This window comes from Pundamilia nyererei, unplaced genomic scaffold (genome assembly GCF_000239375.1).
Source record: "Pundamilia nyererei isolate P.nyererei 1_Seehausen unplaced genomic scaffold, PunNye1.0 scaffold00005, whole genome shotgun sequence".
In the NCBI taxonomy this organism is placed as follows: domain Eukaryota; kingdom Metazoa; phylum Chordata; class Actinopteri; order Cichliformes; family Cichlidae; genus Pundamilia; species Pundamilia nyererei.
The window spans coordinates 1083856-1096846 of NW_005187406.1; the positions used below are offsets into that span (position 1 = coordinate 1083856).

General features: G+C 39.7%; 1 protein-coding gene across 1 annotated transcript in view; it reads left to right on the forward strand.

Annotated features, from left to right (window-relative positions):
• LOC102199875 (WD repeat-containing protein 49-like) overlaps positions 1-12991 on the forward strand; it is a 14294-nt gene continuing 1303 nt past the window's right edge. The window contains exons 1-11 of the mRNA XM_005721657.2: positions 1-53; positions 1535-1726; positions 1845-2312; positions 2418-2567; positions 5183-5367; positions 5892-6031; positions 6736-6884; positions 6962-7173; positions 10477-10607; positions 11156-11208; positions 11339-11469. Coding sequence (XP_005721714.1) covers positions 6-53; positions 1535-1726; positions 1845-2312; positions 2418-2567; positions 5183-5367; positions 5892-6031; positions 6736-6884; positions 6962-7173; positions 10477-10607; positions 11156-11208; positions 11339-11428 — 1818 coding nt within the window. The 5' untranslated portion in view covers positions 1-5 and the 3' untranslated portion in view covers positions 11429-11469. The remainder of the gene's footprint in view (positions 54-1534; positions 1727-1844; positions 2313-2417; positions 2568-5182; positions 5368-5891; positions 6032-6735; positions 6885-6961; positions 7174-10476; positions 10608-11155; positions 11209-11338; positions 11470-12991) is intronic.

Here is a 12991-nt window from a genome sequence, read left to right on the forward strand (position 1 = left end):
TCTTTATGAATGTGTCATTGAAGCAGGAGCCTTACATTTGGAAATTTAACCAGGTAATTAACAAGGTAACGAGGTCAGTTTGACTGATAATACACTCATTGGCCACTTCAAAAATACATTTTTCCAGCACCAGGTTGGACCACTTTTGTGAGCATTATTTATTTATAATATTTCATAATTATTGTAGTACTGAACATGTAATATGTCATCTGCAGTGAAAACAGTTGCTATAGCTTTCATTTTAATGTGGCCTCTACATGCTAGAGTGAGCCAAGCCAGGGTCAACTCCGTTGATGTCAGGAGATAAGCTCATTAACATTACCTGTTTTATTTTGAATAACAGGCCTCAACGGCTACATTTATTATACCTGAAGAAATTAAATCAAATGTGTTCTTATCCTCCCCTTCGCCTTCTACATTTTAGTTGAATTGTTTTATTTATAAGATCTGGTAACATCACTGCCTGTTGTGGGCTATTGTTCACACAAAATACAGTTTGGCTCGATGTAGCAAAAGTGAACTGTGATTAAAGGTCTGCATATATAAAATGTTAGCTTAATGTAGTTTCACTTTGGTCCGGTATAAAAATACAGAACATGTGATTGGGAAACTTTTATCTTTATTTCATATTTTATAAGTTTTTTTTAAAATTACCAGTATGAACAAAAGGCACACTTTTACTTTGAAGGTGAATTGCTTCTTTTTCCTGTTTGTGACATTTTTGTTTAATTTTCACTGTGCAACTTGGAACAAAGAACAAGTAGTAAATTGTATTGCATGTCTCCATTCACAGCAACAGTAAGAACAGCAAAGTTGCAATTTGCAGTTTACATATTTGCATTATTGTCCTACTTACGCTAGACATGAAAGAAGGAAATGTCCCCAAAGGCTGGCATTTCTCTGTATACAATTTCAGCAACTTCAAATCAACTTCTCATGTTGTGGCTATTATTTATTGAAGATGTTAAAATATCCAGATGAGAGAAATATCTCTGTAGCTGCCTGTCAAATTTTTTGAAAAAGAAAAGTAGAGGAAATAGGCAGATTTTCATAGTTATCCACTTCTGATCTGGATCAATGTCAGTCAGACCTGTGTGTCACAGCACTGGGGACTGGGTGACACAGACCTACGAGGGCAGGTTGACATGTGAAAATAAACTCTGTTTAAGAGAGAAAGAGTTTTATATAGTATTAAATGTCCTAGTGTGACAGTGTTACAGTGTTATAACTGGCCAGTTTTATCTAGAAGAGCAAACACAGCAGTATGCAGAAACAGACAGTGTCACCGGCTGCTATGAAAGGAGTAAAACTGATGCTTCCTGTCACTCACAATGGGTTTGGTTTTTTTTTGTTTGTTTTTTTGAAACCCAAGGTTTACTCTCCAAATAACTGTCTGAACATTGTAAAACAAAAATCGCAGTCATGTATCTTTGAAAGGAAAGAAGCATTTACCACCACTTCATTTATATTTTCACCTGCATAAAACACCATCTTCTGTATACTATACGATATTAATGCTTTTGCCTCATGTCAGGGAGCCAAGTGTTTCGACTACAACGCGTCCCTACAGTTGATGGTTACAGGAGGCTCTGACCGAAAAGTCAGACTGTGGTCACAATATGTGACTTCAAGTCCTGTGGCCACACTGCCGGGTCACCACACCACGGTACTAGATGTTGCAATTTACCAACATGTCGGGCAGATCTTCAGCTACTCTAGAGATGCTGTGAGTGAATTAGGATTTACCATAAATGCATACATAATTGTATATTTTATGTGAATATATGCTAGTAGAGCTTGTTTATGTTCGAATTAATGATGATGCATTTGTCTTCTTTTGCCAGGAACTGAGAGTTTGGGACATTTCTACCCATCAGTGTTTGAAAGTTCTCCGTCTGCAGTTTCCCTGTCTGCAACCAGGTCGCATCCCAGAACATGGAAATTTCCCCTTCCTGTTGCTTAGCCCTCCTCTTCCTGATGAGATGCAACCTCATTTAGTGGTGGCCTGCAAAGATTACCTGGCAGTGCTCAATCTGTCAGAAAAGAGAAGAGGAGGAGGTGGTTGGTTGACTGATGAGGAATTCAGGACAGAATTTAAACAGGGTCCATACCTCTCCTGCGCCTTGTACAACCCCACCCTGAGGCAGGTGGTGACTGGACATGCTGACTCATCAGTCTTTCTGTGGGATGTAGAGACAGGAAGGAGGCGGCTTTACATTTTAAATGCTCATGGAGAAGAGGTGCTCTCCTCTATGGCACTGGACTCCTCTCACAGAAGACTAATCACGGGAGCTCGTAATGGCACTATTAAGGTTCAATACATCTTATTACTTATTATTATATAGAGAAAGAAAATTGGCTGTAATGCATCAATGTATAAAATACTTAAATCAGAGTGTTGGCCACTCCCCAAGCAGGTGTGGAATCTACTAAATGGCCTAAACTTACACAAGCTGGAGCCCGTCACCAACTCTGAAGTCACTGGGTTGACCTGCCTCCATGACAACCATTTACTGGCTGTGGGGTGGAACCAGTGCATCACTCAGTACAGCATTGCAGGAGACAAGGTAAAATCAAGGGTGCGTTAAAGTTATAATCCACACATAAATACAGTTTTAAGGGTTACTGAACACCAGGCTGGAAAACAATGTTTTTCTTCCCGCTCTAGTTTTGCAGAGAAGAAAGAAAACGTATTTTCAGGGAGGATTATAGTTTATCTTTCCATCCTAAAATATCCTAAAATTAAGATTGACTTGGTACTCTGGGTTTTACTATCCTTTTCGGCTCTGTCTTTTATCTAAAAAAAAGCTCCATGGATGCCATTTATACAGTCAACACCCATCCATCCATCCATCCATCCATCCATTTTCTTTACTGTTTCAGGGTCAAAGAGCCTATCTCAGGTGTCATAGGGTGAGAGAGGCCAGGTACACCTTGGACAGGTCACCAATCAATCACAAGGCAAACGGCAAAGAGAGACAAGCATTCACAAATGCACCTAAAATTATTATATTCAACGTAACTTATATGTAACGTGTATATTCAACACAGCAAGAAACCAGCTGGCCTGTGGTGTTGACAGGGATAACTGTAAGTTTTCCAAAAGCAGTAATGTCTAATCGTCACAGGAACACGCTGAATTTGTAGGCAAACAGCAGAATGTGAGCTACTGGAACTTTTCTGTTGTGGCTTGCAGTATTGACCAATCAGGTTTGATCAGGCATTGGTTAGGTGCAGATAAACAGTCCTGTAAAGAACAACAAGCACTGAGAGTTTGAAAGAAGAAGGCAGAATGTCCTATATCTTATGCTGCTTGTATGAATATATAGAAACATAGGTAAGGTGTGGTAGATGAAGCACGTAAGACAAACGTCACCCTCATCACCAAAATTCAACTGTACCGCGCACTAGTATTGCCCATTCTTCTCTATGGATCCGAGACCTGGGTCATCCTCAAGCACGACCTCAACAAGCTTGAGGTCTTCCACGTGCGCTGTTTGCATCAGATTCTCCGGGTGTCCCCCCGTGACCGTCTCAGCAACAGCACAATGCGTAGTCAATGTCACCATCAGCCCTAGATGGAAGAGCTGATCCAGAAGCGACGACTACAATGGTTTGGCCACACACTAGGGAATCAAGCATGACGCTCCCAAGAAGACTTGGATCAAGCAAACTGAAGACGATCTTCAACAATGACGTCTAATCCTCAAGCAAGAAAAGGTCAAGGCCAGATCGCAAGTCTTGGAAGTGCATCGCTGACAAAGATGAGAACACTGCGGCACCCACAGCGACGTATTGGCTTGGTGGACGACCTTCCCTGCCGACCGCCAGCTAGGGACAAAAGAAAAATAGTTGAAGCACGTGAGGGCTTTTCAAGCTCTCAAAACTACTGTGATCTGGATGACTGAGAACCTCCATAGGCAGCAAAAGACACGCTAAAATGTGTTCTCAGAACTATTTTGCTGTAACTTGATAATGATTAACTTTTATGTTTGCTTTTTAAATTTACCTGCATTTGTAACACTGACCTTCATCTCCACACTCTTAGTCATCTGACAGTAGCTGCTGGTTCTCAGATTGGAAAGGCAGTGAAAAAAATTCATTAGCTGTGGGTCAAGAAAGAACAACATAACAAAGTATTAAATGCATTACATAAACTTTTGATTGACAGGTGATTCTGGGTAATGCAGTCCACCCAAGAAGCTCAGATATATTAAGATGCTATAAAATTAGTCTCACAGAGTTTTAGCCTTGACATATTTTTTTTTCTTGCTACAAGTTCTTTCCCAGATGTTAAAAGCAGCGTGATGAGTCCTACACAAACAGCTGTCACCATAGTGACTAATCTAGTACAGACTCAGAAAACATTTAAGTGTTTTTCTTAAGAATGCCAACAACAACTTGGCCTTAAGAAGACTGTGGTCCAAATTAGGCTCAGAAAATATTTCCTCCAATAGTAACACTAACTTGTCCCATCATATTCAGTATAATAATTCAGAAGTCTTGTGTTTTCCTGTCAGTAGTGAAGAAAGTCTCTAAAGTCTTTTCAGCGCATAAATACAAACCCACATCCACCTACAGCTATGCATGCTGCTGCACAGGTCTCAGTGTATAAATATATAACAGTCTGCATTTGCACATTATTCTCAAGCTTCAAATTCTTGTGTTACATTTTACCTTTCAACCTTCAGCTGCCATCTGCTCTGTGGCTGGAGTCATCTGTTAAAGCGAACAGTAGTAGCACTGAGTATTTATGCTTCTGCAGCAGATTCTTAATGCTGCTTTTTTCCTTTCCTCTGCCCAGTTACATAATATTTCTCACTGTAAAGTCCCTCGCTTAAGCAGAACTTAGCTTGTCTGTTTCGTTATATATTTTTTTCATTTCCAAAACCTAGAGGGGCAATCACAAATCAGTAAATTGCACTTATATATATGCATACGTTATATATACGCCCCTGGTAAGTTCAAATTCTTCACACAGCCATAATTTGTTTAAAAAAGTCTACTGCAACATGGTACACTTTTTTATGAGCAACCTGGGGAAGTAAGTAGAGCTTCTACAGAAGAGACAGGTTATTTCACCTCATTTATAAACGTATATAGGTATATAGTTATCATCATTTCAACCAAAATGCTTGTGCACTAAGCTGTGCTTTATTTTTCTTTTACTCGTGCACTGAAGGACTTGAAGGTGAGAGCAGACACGTCCTGGAAGTCCAGCGGTGTCCACAAATCAGACATCTTGGCTGTGTGTCAGTGCTCCGCTCTGAGCGTTGTTGCTACAGCCAGTTATGATGGAGAGGTAGTGATCTGGAGCATGGAGACACAAGGACCGATGCTCCACCTGCAGAGAGGGACGCAGGCACGGTAAGGAGATGCAGCTCCGAGTGCTGTCTTGCAGTCAGTGAGGGTTTACTATTAAACTTGATGTGTATGACTTGCAGGTTTTGACACGAAACAAATCAGCATGGATCAGTTTACTAATGATTTATCTACTAATTTACATCGTGTTTCTTGTATCCCAGATCAAATTTTGTTGCTGGCGTGGTAAAAAATTATTTATCTTTGGCTCTCTGCAGTCTTTATTGACGATAACACACAATAAAAGCTTAGATTAACAAATGTTTAAATAACATGCAGATTATTATTGAAATATCAAATAGATGTAAAATGTCAGAACTCAAAAAGGTATTCCTTTTATCATCATGCATGAATGATAAAGGTATAAAAGAATAAGTAATTAAAGTAACGAAGACATAATCAAACTAATTTCTCATAAATTTTCCTGACAGTTAATTAAATGATGAATAAATGAAGTCAAGTATCTTGCATCCTTAGCTGATAGTGACATATTCATGATTGTGGTTTTCTTTCTGCTTGCGTGCGTCCAGGTCAGCTCTCCCCGTGGATAGCATCTTGTTCCTTCAGCATCGAGCTGGCAGGAAACAATTAAGAAACAAGGGTGTCCTAGTGTCATCCCAGGGTGGTTGGCTGTGCTTTTGGAGCATCACTGATGACAATCACAGTTATGGTGAGTGGGATGCACAAGAAAAAGCTTAAAGAAGAGATTGATGTGAGGTCCTTTAAAAAAAAAAAGATGCTGCAGTAGAAAACATTAATCTAAGATAAAAACTCTTAATCATCCGTCACTTCTAATTCTCCTCCTCCCATAAGAAGGATTTACAAACAGCCCTTGCAAGCAGTGACAGTTAGGCTGAACTGTCGACTTGGCTGCCAGCCGGTACCATTCCTGGCAGCCCACAACTATGTCTCTTTCCAGATCCCATCTGTGTTTAGTGGTGTGGGATTCATGCACTGTAACCACTGCATATGGGTACAGGCTTGCATGAGTGCATTTGAGTGAACTGTATGTCTGTATAGATTTATATATGTATCTATGTGTCTGTGCATGCTTCCAGCAGAGAGGGGGATTTGAAATCATGACATAAGAGGAATGCAGGTGACAACTAAAATCTGTTGAAGGGTTTGCAGTTTGTCTCAGAAGCACTTTTGTTATTGAAGTGAAGAAAGAATTCTTGAAAATGGTACAAAAGCAGAATATAAATAGAATTGCTTGCATGCACTTTTGAGTGAACCAGCAGACTTTTTAACTGCCTATAAAGATATATCCAAGTCTATTGTTACAAGCAAATTTCTTTTAGATTGTACTTACTACTTTATGCTTGGATGAGTTTACGAGCACAAGTCTATTTTTTCTGTGTTTTTTCCCTCCAGGTCATTTCTACGCTCCAGAGCAGCCAGGTGAGCGTGTGCTTAGCCTGAACTCAGATCAGTCTAAAAACACCATTCTGGTCTCAGGTGACACAACGGGCTCACTTCAGATTTGGGACATTTCTTCCGTTGCAGTGGACATCCAACCTGAGGTGTGCTGGGAATAAGATTGCACCGGGTGCACTGCACCTCATATCCCCATATACTTGACATATTTTTCTTCATACAGGCAACTTGTGAACAACCTCCACTGCTGCAATCTTGGAGGGCTCACAAAAGGGCTTTGATATGTGTGGAAGTCCTTGAAGTGTTTGACAGACTGTTTGTCCTGACAGCATCAGTTGATGGTTCTGCTGGACTATGGACAGAGGACGGCAATCATGTGGGGGTTTTTGGGCAAGAGGTGACGTGGAATATCACTGACCCAGGAACTTATCATAGGTAGGTAAACTGGCTTGTGTCTTCATTAATTATTAAAAAAAAAACATAAAGAATTACAGAGAGCATTTTTGGATGATGGTTCTGGATCTGCTATTTGAGTTATTTTGGCTTGCTTCCTCTGCAATCTGCTTTGCAACCCACCTCTTCCATTTCATGCTGTTCATGCTGTATCCAACTTAATCAATGTCAGGTCTACCGTGCATTCCCATGCCCCTGCTCATTTCTGCATCTTTCCATGCTTGTGCATGGTATGGTGGAAGGTCCCAGCAGAGGGCCGTACATCCAGATATAAACAGCTGTAGATGGAAATAACATTTTTATTGTGACTAGTGGTCTTGACAGAAATGTGTTTAATACACACAGGGTAAGAGGTCAGTAGAGAGAAAATAAAATTGAGCCAAAACGTCACTCCTTGTTCATTAGAGGCAATAAATGCTAAAAGTGATTGCACACATAATAATTTGAAGCACAATTTTTATTATACATGCCAAGTTTCAAGATGAGGCTTGCAAACATGGCAGTCTTTTGAGATTAGATCATTCAAGAGTATCAACAACTAGAAGAGTGGCAAATTAAAGCTGCCAGTATCAAACAGAAGACAAGTCCAATAAGTGATAATATCAACAGTGCAGGGTTTGTACCAAATCTAATATAAGCATGAAATGTAAGAAATGTACGTCATGATTGAACATGTTCTCCAAAATAAACTTCCCTCACTGTTCCACAAACATTTGAGTCTTTAATAAAAACTTCATTTTGGTTAAAGGTCGTAAACTCTGGCTTGGCTCACATCTTTGCTCTCTGTATTTCTGTCACATGCTGGGTAACATGGACCATGAAGGAGAGAGCTGTCAGGAATAATTTAATTTCAGGGGATGGAAAAAGCACAGTTAAAGTTAAAGACAGAGTCAGCACATGCTTAGAAATATAAATAAATGTCTGCATAAACCTCACGAGGAGCAAAATCATGACAACAGTATTGTTTAACTTATGGAGAGTGTACATTTAATGTCTGTGTGAGGAAGAGAGTGACAGAGCCAAAGTGTAAATAGAGTGCTGCAGGGATGGTGGTTTTTTTCATTAGTCATTGTTTCATATAAAAAAGGAGACTTTTTTGTAGGTTTTTAAATTTAGAATAAGCTTTATGTGAAGTTTGTGACATTTACAACAAGATCATCTTTATGAATTATCACCAATATTAGGCTATAAATAAGCACATCTGGAGATAAAAAATCTTGGATGCAGTAAAACTTGCAGTTGCTCCAATAGTAGAAACAAACAAGCTCACAGCCTTTTTTTCCACCTTCATAAGATCCAAGGGGTGGGGGTGGGGGGTTAGGAGTGAGGCCACTTTTAGTGATAAGTAGTGACCACCGACAATATTAAACCTGGATGTAACTTCCAGGTCTGTCTGAAGACCAACTATTAGATGTGGTTGCAAAAAACAGAATCAATGGGAAAATGGACTATTTTGGACAATTTTCTAGAAAGGTTCAGTCACAAATTTTGGGTCACATTGAATAAAAAAACAAAACAAAACCAAAAAAACTTGCTTTGTAAACACAGTATTAGCTTCTTGCCTGTCAATCGTTGTGACTGACAAGCGAGAAAATGTTACTGTGTTTACAAAGCATGCACAGACACATATACCAGGGCCAATGAGCGTGGAGTTCCACAGTTACACCTGCCCTTTCTAATCACATGTAGAAAACCAACACGGTGACAGAGGAAATGCTCATCATAGCAGGAATTACTAATAATTATTTGCGTATGTGCATTGTGAAATTTATGTAGCAGCTTGCTACTATAACATTAAGTAATAACTTACCATGTGGCCATCTTTTATGTATAGTCAATGACTGCGATGATGTTTAATAGGCCTAATAACATCCATAGCCTCATTTAGCCACTTCTTTTTTTTTTCCTTTTCTTTTTTAGCAAACTACAGGTTTGGGAAGTGTAAAAGATTTAAAATTGTGTTTGTTTTGTTTTTATAGATTTTATATTATAGAACAAAATTGGAAAATCTCCTACATTTTTATTAAAGACAGACCTTATTTCAGACAGAGAAATTAATAATAATAATAATAATAATATTAATAATAATAATAATAAAATCCCATTAACTTTGATACAACAGAACTTGAAGTGGGAAATAATAACTCAGTTCTGAGTTTTAGCACTCATTCAAGCAGCTTCTTGTCAGTTATACTCTTTATATGGATGGCACTTCACCACTCTCTGCTGCTGCCACTTTGGCTTCAAATTCTGTGGGTGGTTTAATCAGCAACCCACAGAGCACTAGACAACACGCACGTGTCCTTTAGCATACTCTGGTTGTAAGGGCAGGTTCACAAAGCAGCTTACATGTTTGCTTACCAGGTTTTAACCCAGCAGTATGACCAGGATTTTTCCATTATTCCAGCCCAGCAAGCTCAACGAGGAAGTAATGTAACACACCATACCTCATTCAACCACAGTGCAGGTCATACTATGCATATAGCTGCACAGACTGAGACCTAGGAAACAGTTTTCTTCCATTCGAGTCATCCTAGCTGACTAAACCTTTATAGCCCTAATTAATAGAGTTGGATTTTTAAAATGTAGTTCCCACCTCAGCAATGATTATAAACATGTACAGAAGTGACAACTACTGACATAAGGCACCATCCTTTGAACAACCGAATTCAAAACAACTCTTTAGGGCATTTTTACTGTGCAGCCATAAATCAAACACTGGCTCCCTAAATTGTCACTCAGTTATTGTAACTTTGAGAATTCATCTTTTATATCTGACACAGCAAGTGTAAACATCGTAACTTCACAATATAGCAGTTTTTCATGTATGTAACTGCGTCACAGATGGTACAAATTAACTTTTAAAGTATCTTTAGCCTCATTTTACCACTAATGTCAACTGCTTATCACAATAAAAATGCTCTGCCGGCACTTATTAGCTTGTAAAGTTGTGAAGTTGAAATCTTGCATATGTTGAAGTCATTATGTCAGTTTTAACTCATCCACTAAAGCAGCGCACGCACAAACGCACACACAGACACACACACACACAGAAGGAGCACACAGAGTACTCAAATGCTTCACCACAGAGATCGAGAGCAGTAACAGCTCTGGTTTGAATCAAATCTAACAACAAACATCCTCACAGATATCGGCCTCTGTGACAAATCTTCATCCAATAGGATCACTGACCCATGTCTTGTCTATCAGGAGCTTGACGTGCATGAAATTGGAAAACCCATATCTCAAGTAAACACTGGTATTGTTTTGCTCTGACACTCTCAGGAATACACGGAACAATCTGAGAGAAGAGAGGAGGACTGAAGATGAAAATATGGAAGGCAGTGACGTCCAAAATCAAGTACCTGACCCTACTAGCCGTGATCAGACTTCACAGGAAGAATGGTGTTCTGAAGGTAAACACACACACACACACAATCAAGGCCGTTTCCAGTAACATTTGGCTACCCCTTCCAGTAATTAGCCATTTCATCAGATAACCTTCTGCACACATATGTGAGTTTGCACAGCTGCTGCTGACAATGTTCATAAAAAGGGGTTAAACAGTGCAGGTCAGGATGACCTTCTAAGCTAATCTAACCTGATACTCAGATTCTATCATGTCCAATTTCTGCACATTATGAAGAGAAGAGTCAGAGCATTCTTCACATTCTCCTCCTGCAAAGTTTGGAGCTCGGCTCTGGAACATTTGGGCAATGTTCTCCTTTAGACACACAGGCCAGAATGTTTTTTCTTTAAAAAAACCCACAAATACTCAAGGTTGGTGTGTGAGGGTGTGTATCTGCGAGACGTTTCCTACACTTTCCTCTCACAGTCTGCCATTGCTCAGGACTTGCCAAAATAAGCGATTAGCTGTGCTTTTTCTGCACACACACCCAGGCAGACATACACATGAATGCTTTTACCCACTTTTCTTTGTCTTTTGTCATCCATCCTCTTTCAGCTTCATCCACCCAAGCAGGAGTGAATGACCACGAGCAACCTCAGCAACCTATGGTAACCTGGGAGGACAACATCAGCTGCTGCTGAGTGCATTTGTCATATTTAGCTCTATTGTTTAGCTACCCCTCCCTCATGCAAACACAGTTTTTCATCCTCCATCTGTACCTGTCTATGCGTGTCTCAGTATTCATGTGAGGACCTCTGCCAGACAGTAGCTTTGTGTTACGAGAGGAGAGGACTCTTTGAGGACATCGACCACAGCAATCGCTGCTGATTGGCTGTTTCTTGTCTCTTCAGACTCAGGTGGTCCTGCTGGTGAGATTTGTGCTGATTACTTGATCTTATCCCCTCTCTTCTGCTCCTGCTAGCTTCATGAATACCTTCTTTTATGTTCTGTTGGTGTCTTGTGTCTGCAGTAAGAAATAACTCATCTTTTTCATCCTTTTTCTATCCACTCTGTCCCAGACAAATGCCAAAAATTCTGCAAATCGAACTTACAAGAATAGTTCCACATTTTTGGAAATTCATTGTTGCCAAATGTTCCATGAGAAGATTAATATTGTCCATTGCTATTCTAAAAATATTAAGCTACAGCAACCAAATAGCTGACCTTTTCATAAAAGCTGTGTGAATTTGGAAGCTCTCTCCAAAGGTAACAAAATGTGCTCAATGAACCAATAATGCTCACTAGTTAACACATCAGCTTGGTGATCTGTACCTTGGTTGGGGAATTACTAGAAAACTGCTGGTGTTTTGTTTGAGGGTTTGTTTGTTTTTTTCCAGTCTTTATGGTAAAAATAGTTTGGTATACTAGACTAGAATGAGGACAAATGATGCCCTGTCCAACCATGTCAAAGTCTGTAGTTCTTCAAAGCAGCCAAACCTCATGGTGTGGTGAAAGGCAGCAGTCATAAACAAGAAAGAATACGTGATATAGTTTAAATGCTGGAAATTTTTAAACACTCTCACCTGGAAAACATTCATAGTACTGCATTTGTTTTTGTTTTTAAATGGGACGATGTTCAAAATACAGATATAAAATATGTTCAAACCCTGGGTTCCTATGTTTTACAATTATTTGACCATTCACTAATCACTAATCACACCTGGCTGTTGCTTCTTGTTGTCATGGCAACATGACCACCACCCTCGCCCATGTCACGTGTAGCTTGCTTTTTGGAAAATGAGAATATACACTCATAGGGCATTTTATTAAATACACCTTGCTAGTACTGGGTTGGACCCGTTTTGCCTTCAGAACTGCTGTAATTCAACAGGGTGCTGGAAACATTCCTCTGAGATTTTTGTCCATATCAACACGACAGCATCATGAAGGTGCTGCAGATTTCTTAGCTAAATATCTTTGATGTAAAACTCCTGTTCCACCACATCCTAAAGGTGCTCTGTTGGACTGGATCTGGTAAGTGTGGAAGCCATTTAAGTACAGTGAACTGACTATCACATTCAAGAAACCAGTTTGAGATGATGTGAACTGACATGACATGTTATCCTGCTGGAAACAGCCTGGAGAAGATGGCTACTCTGTGATCATAAAGAGATGACCATGTTCAGCAACAATATGGAGGATATTGGACCAAGAGGGACCAAAAATTTGCCAGGAAAATATTGATACGAGGCAGGATGAAATGCTTATGCTTGCATGTTGTTTATGACAAATTCTGATCCCACCATCTGAATGTCACAGCAGAAATCAAGACTCATCAGAGTCTCAGCTTCCTCTTCTGTGGTAACATCAATGATATTTGGTGTAGTCTTCTGCTGCTGTAGCTCATTATGTCGTGTATTCAGGGACGCTCTTCTTACCTTGGTTGTAACA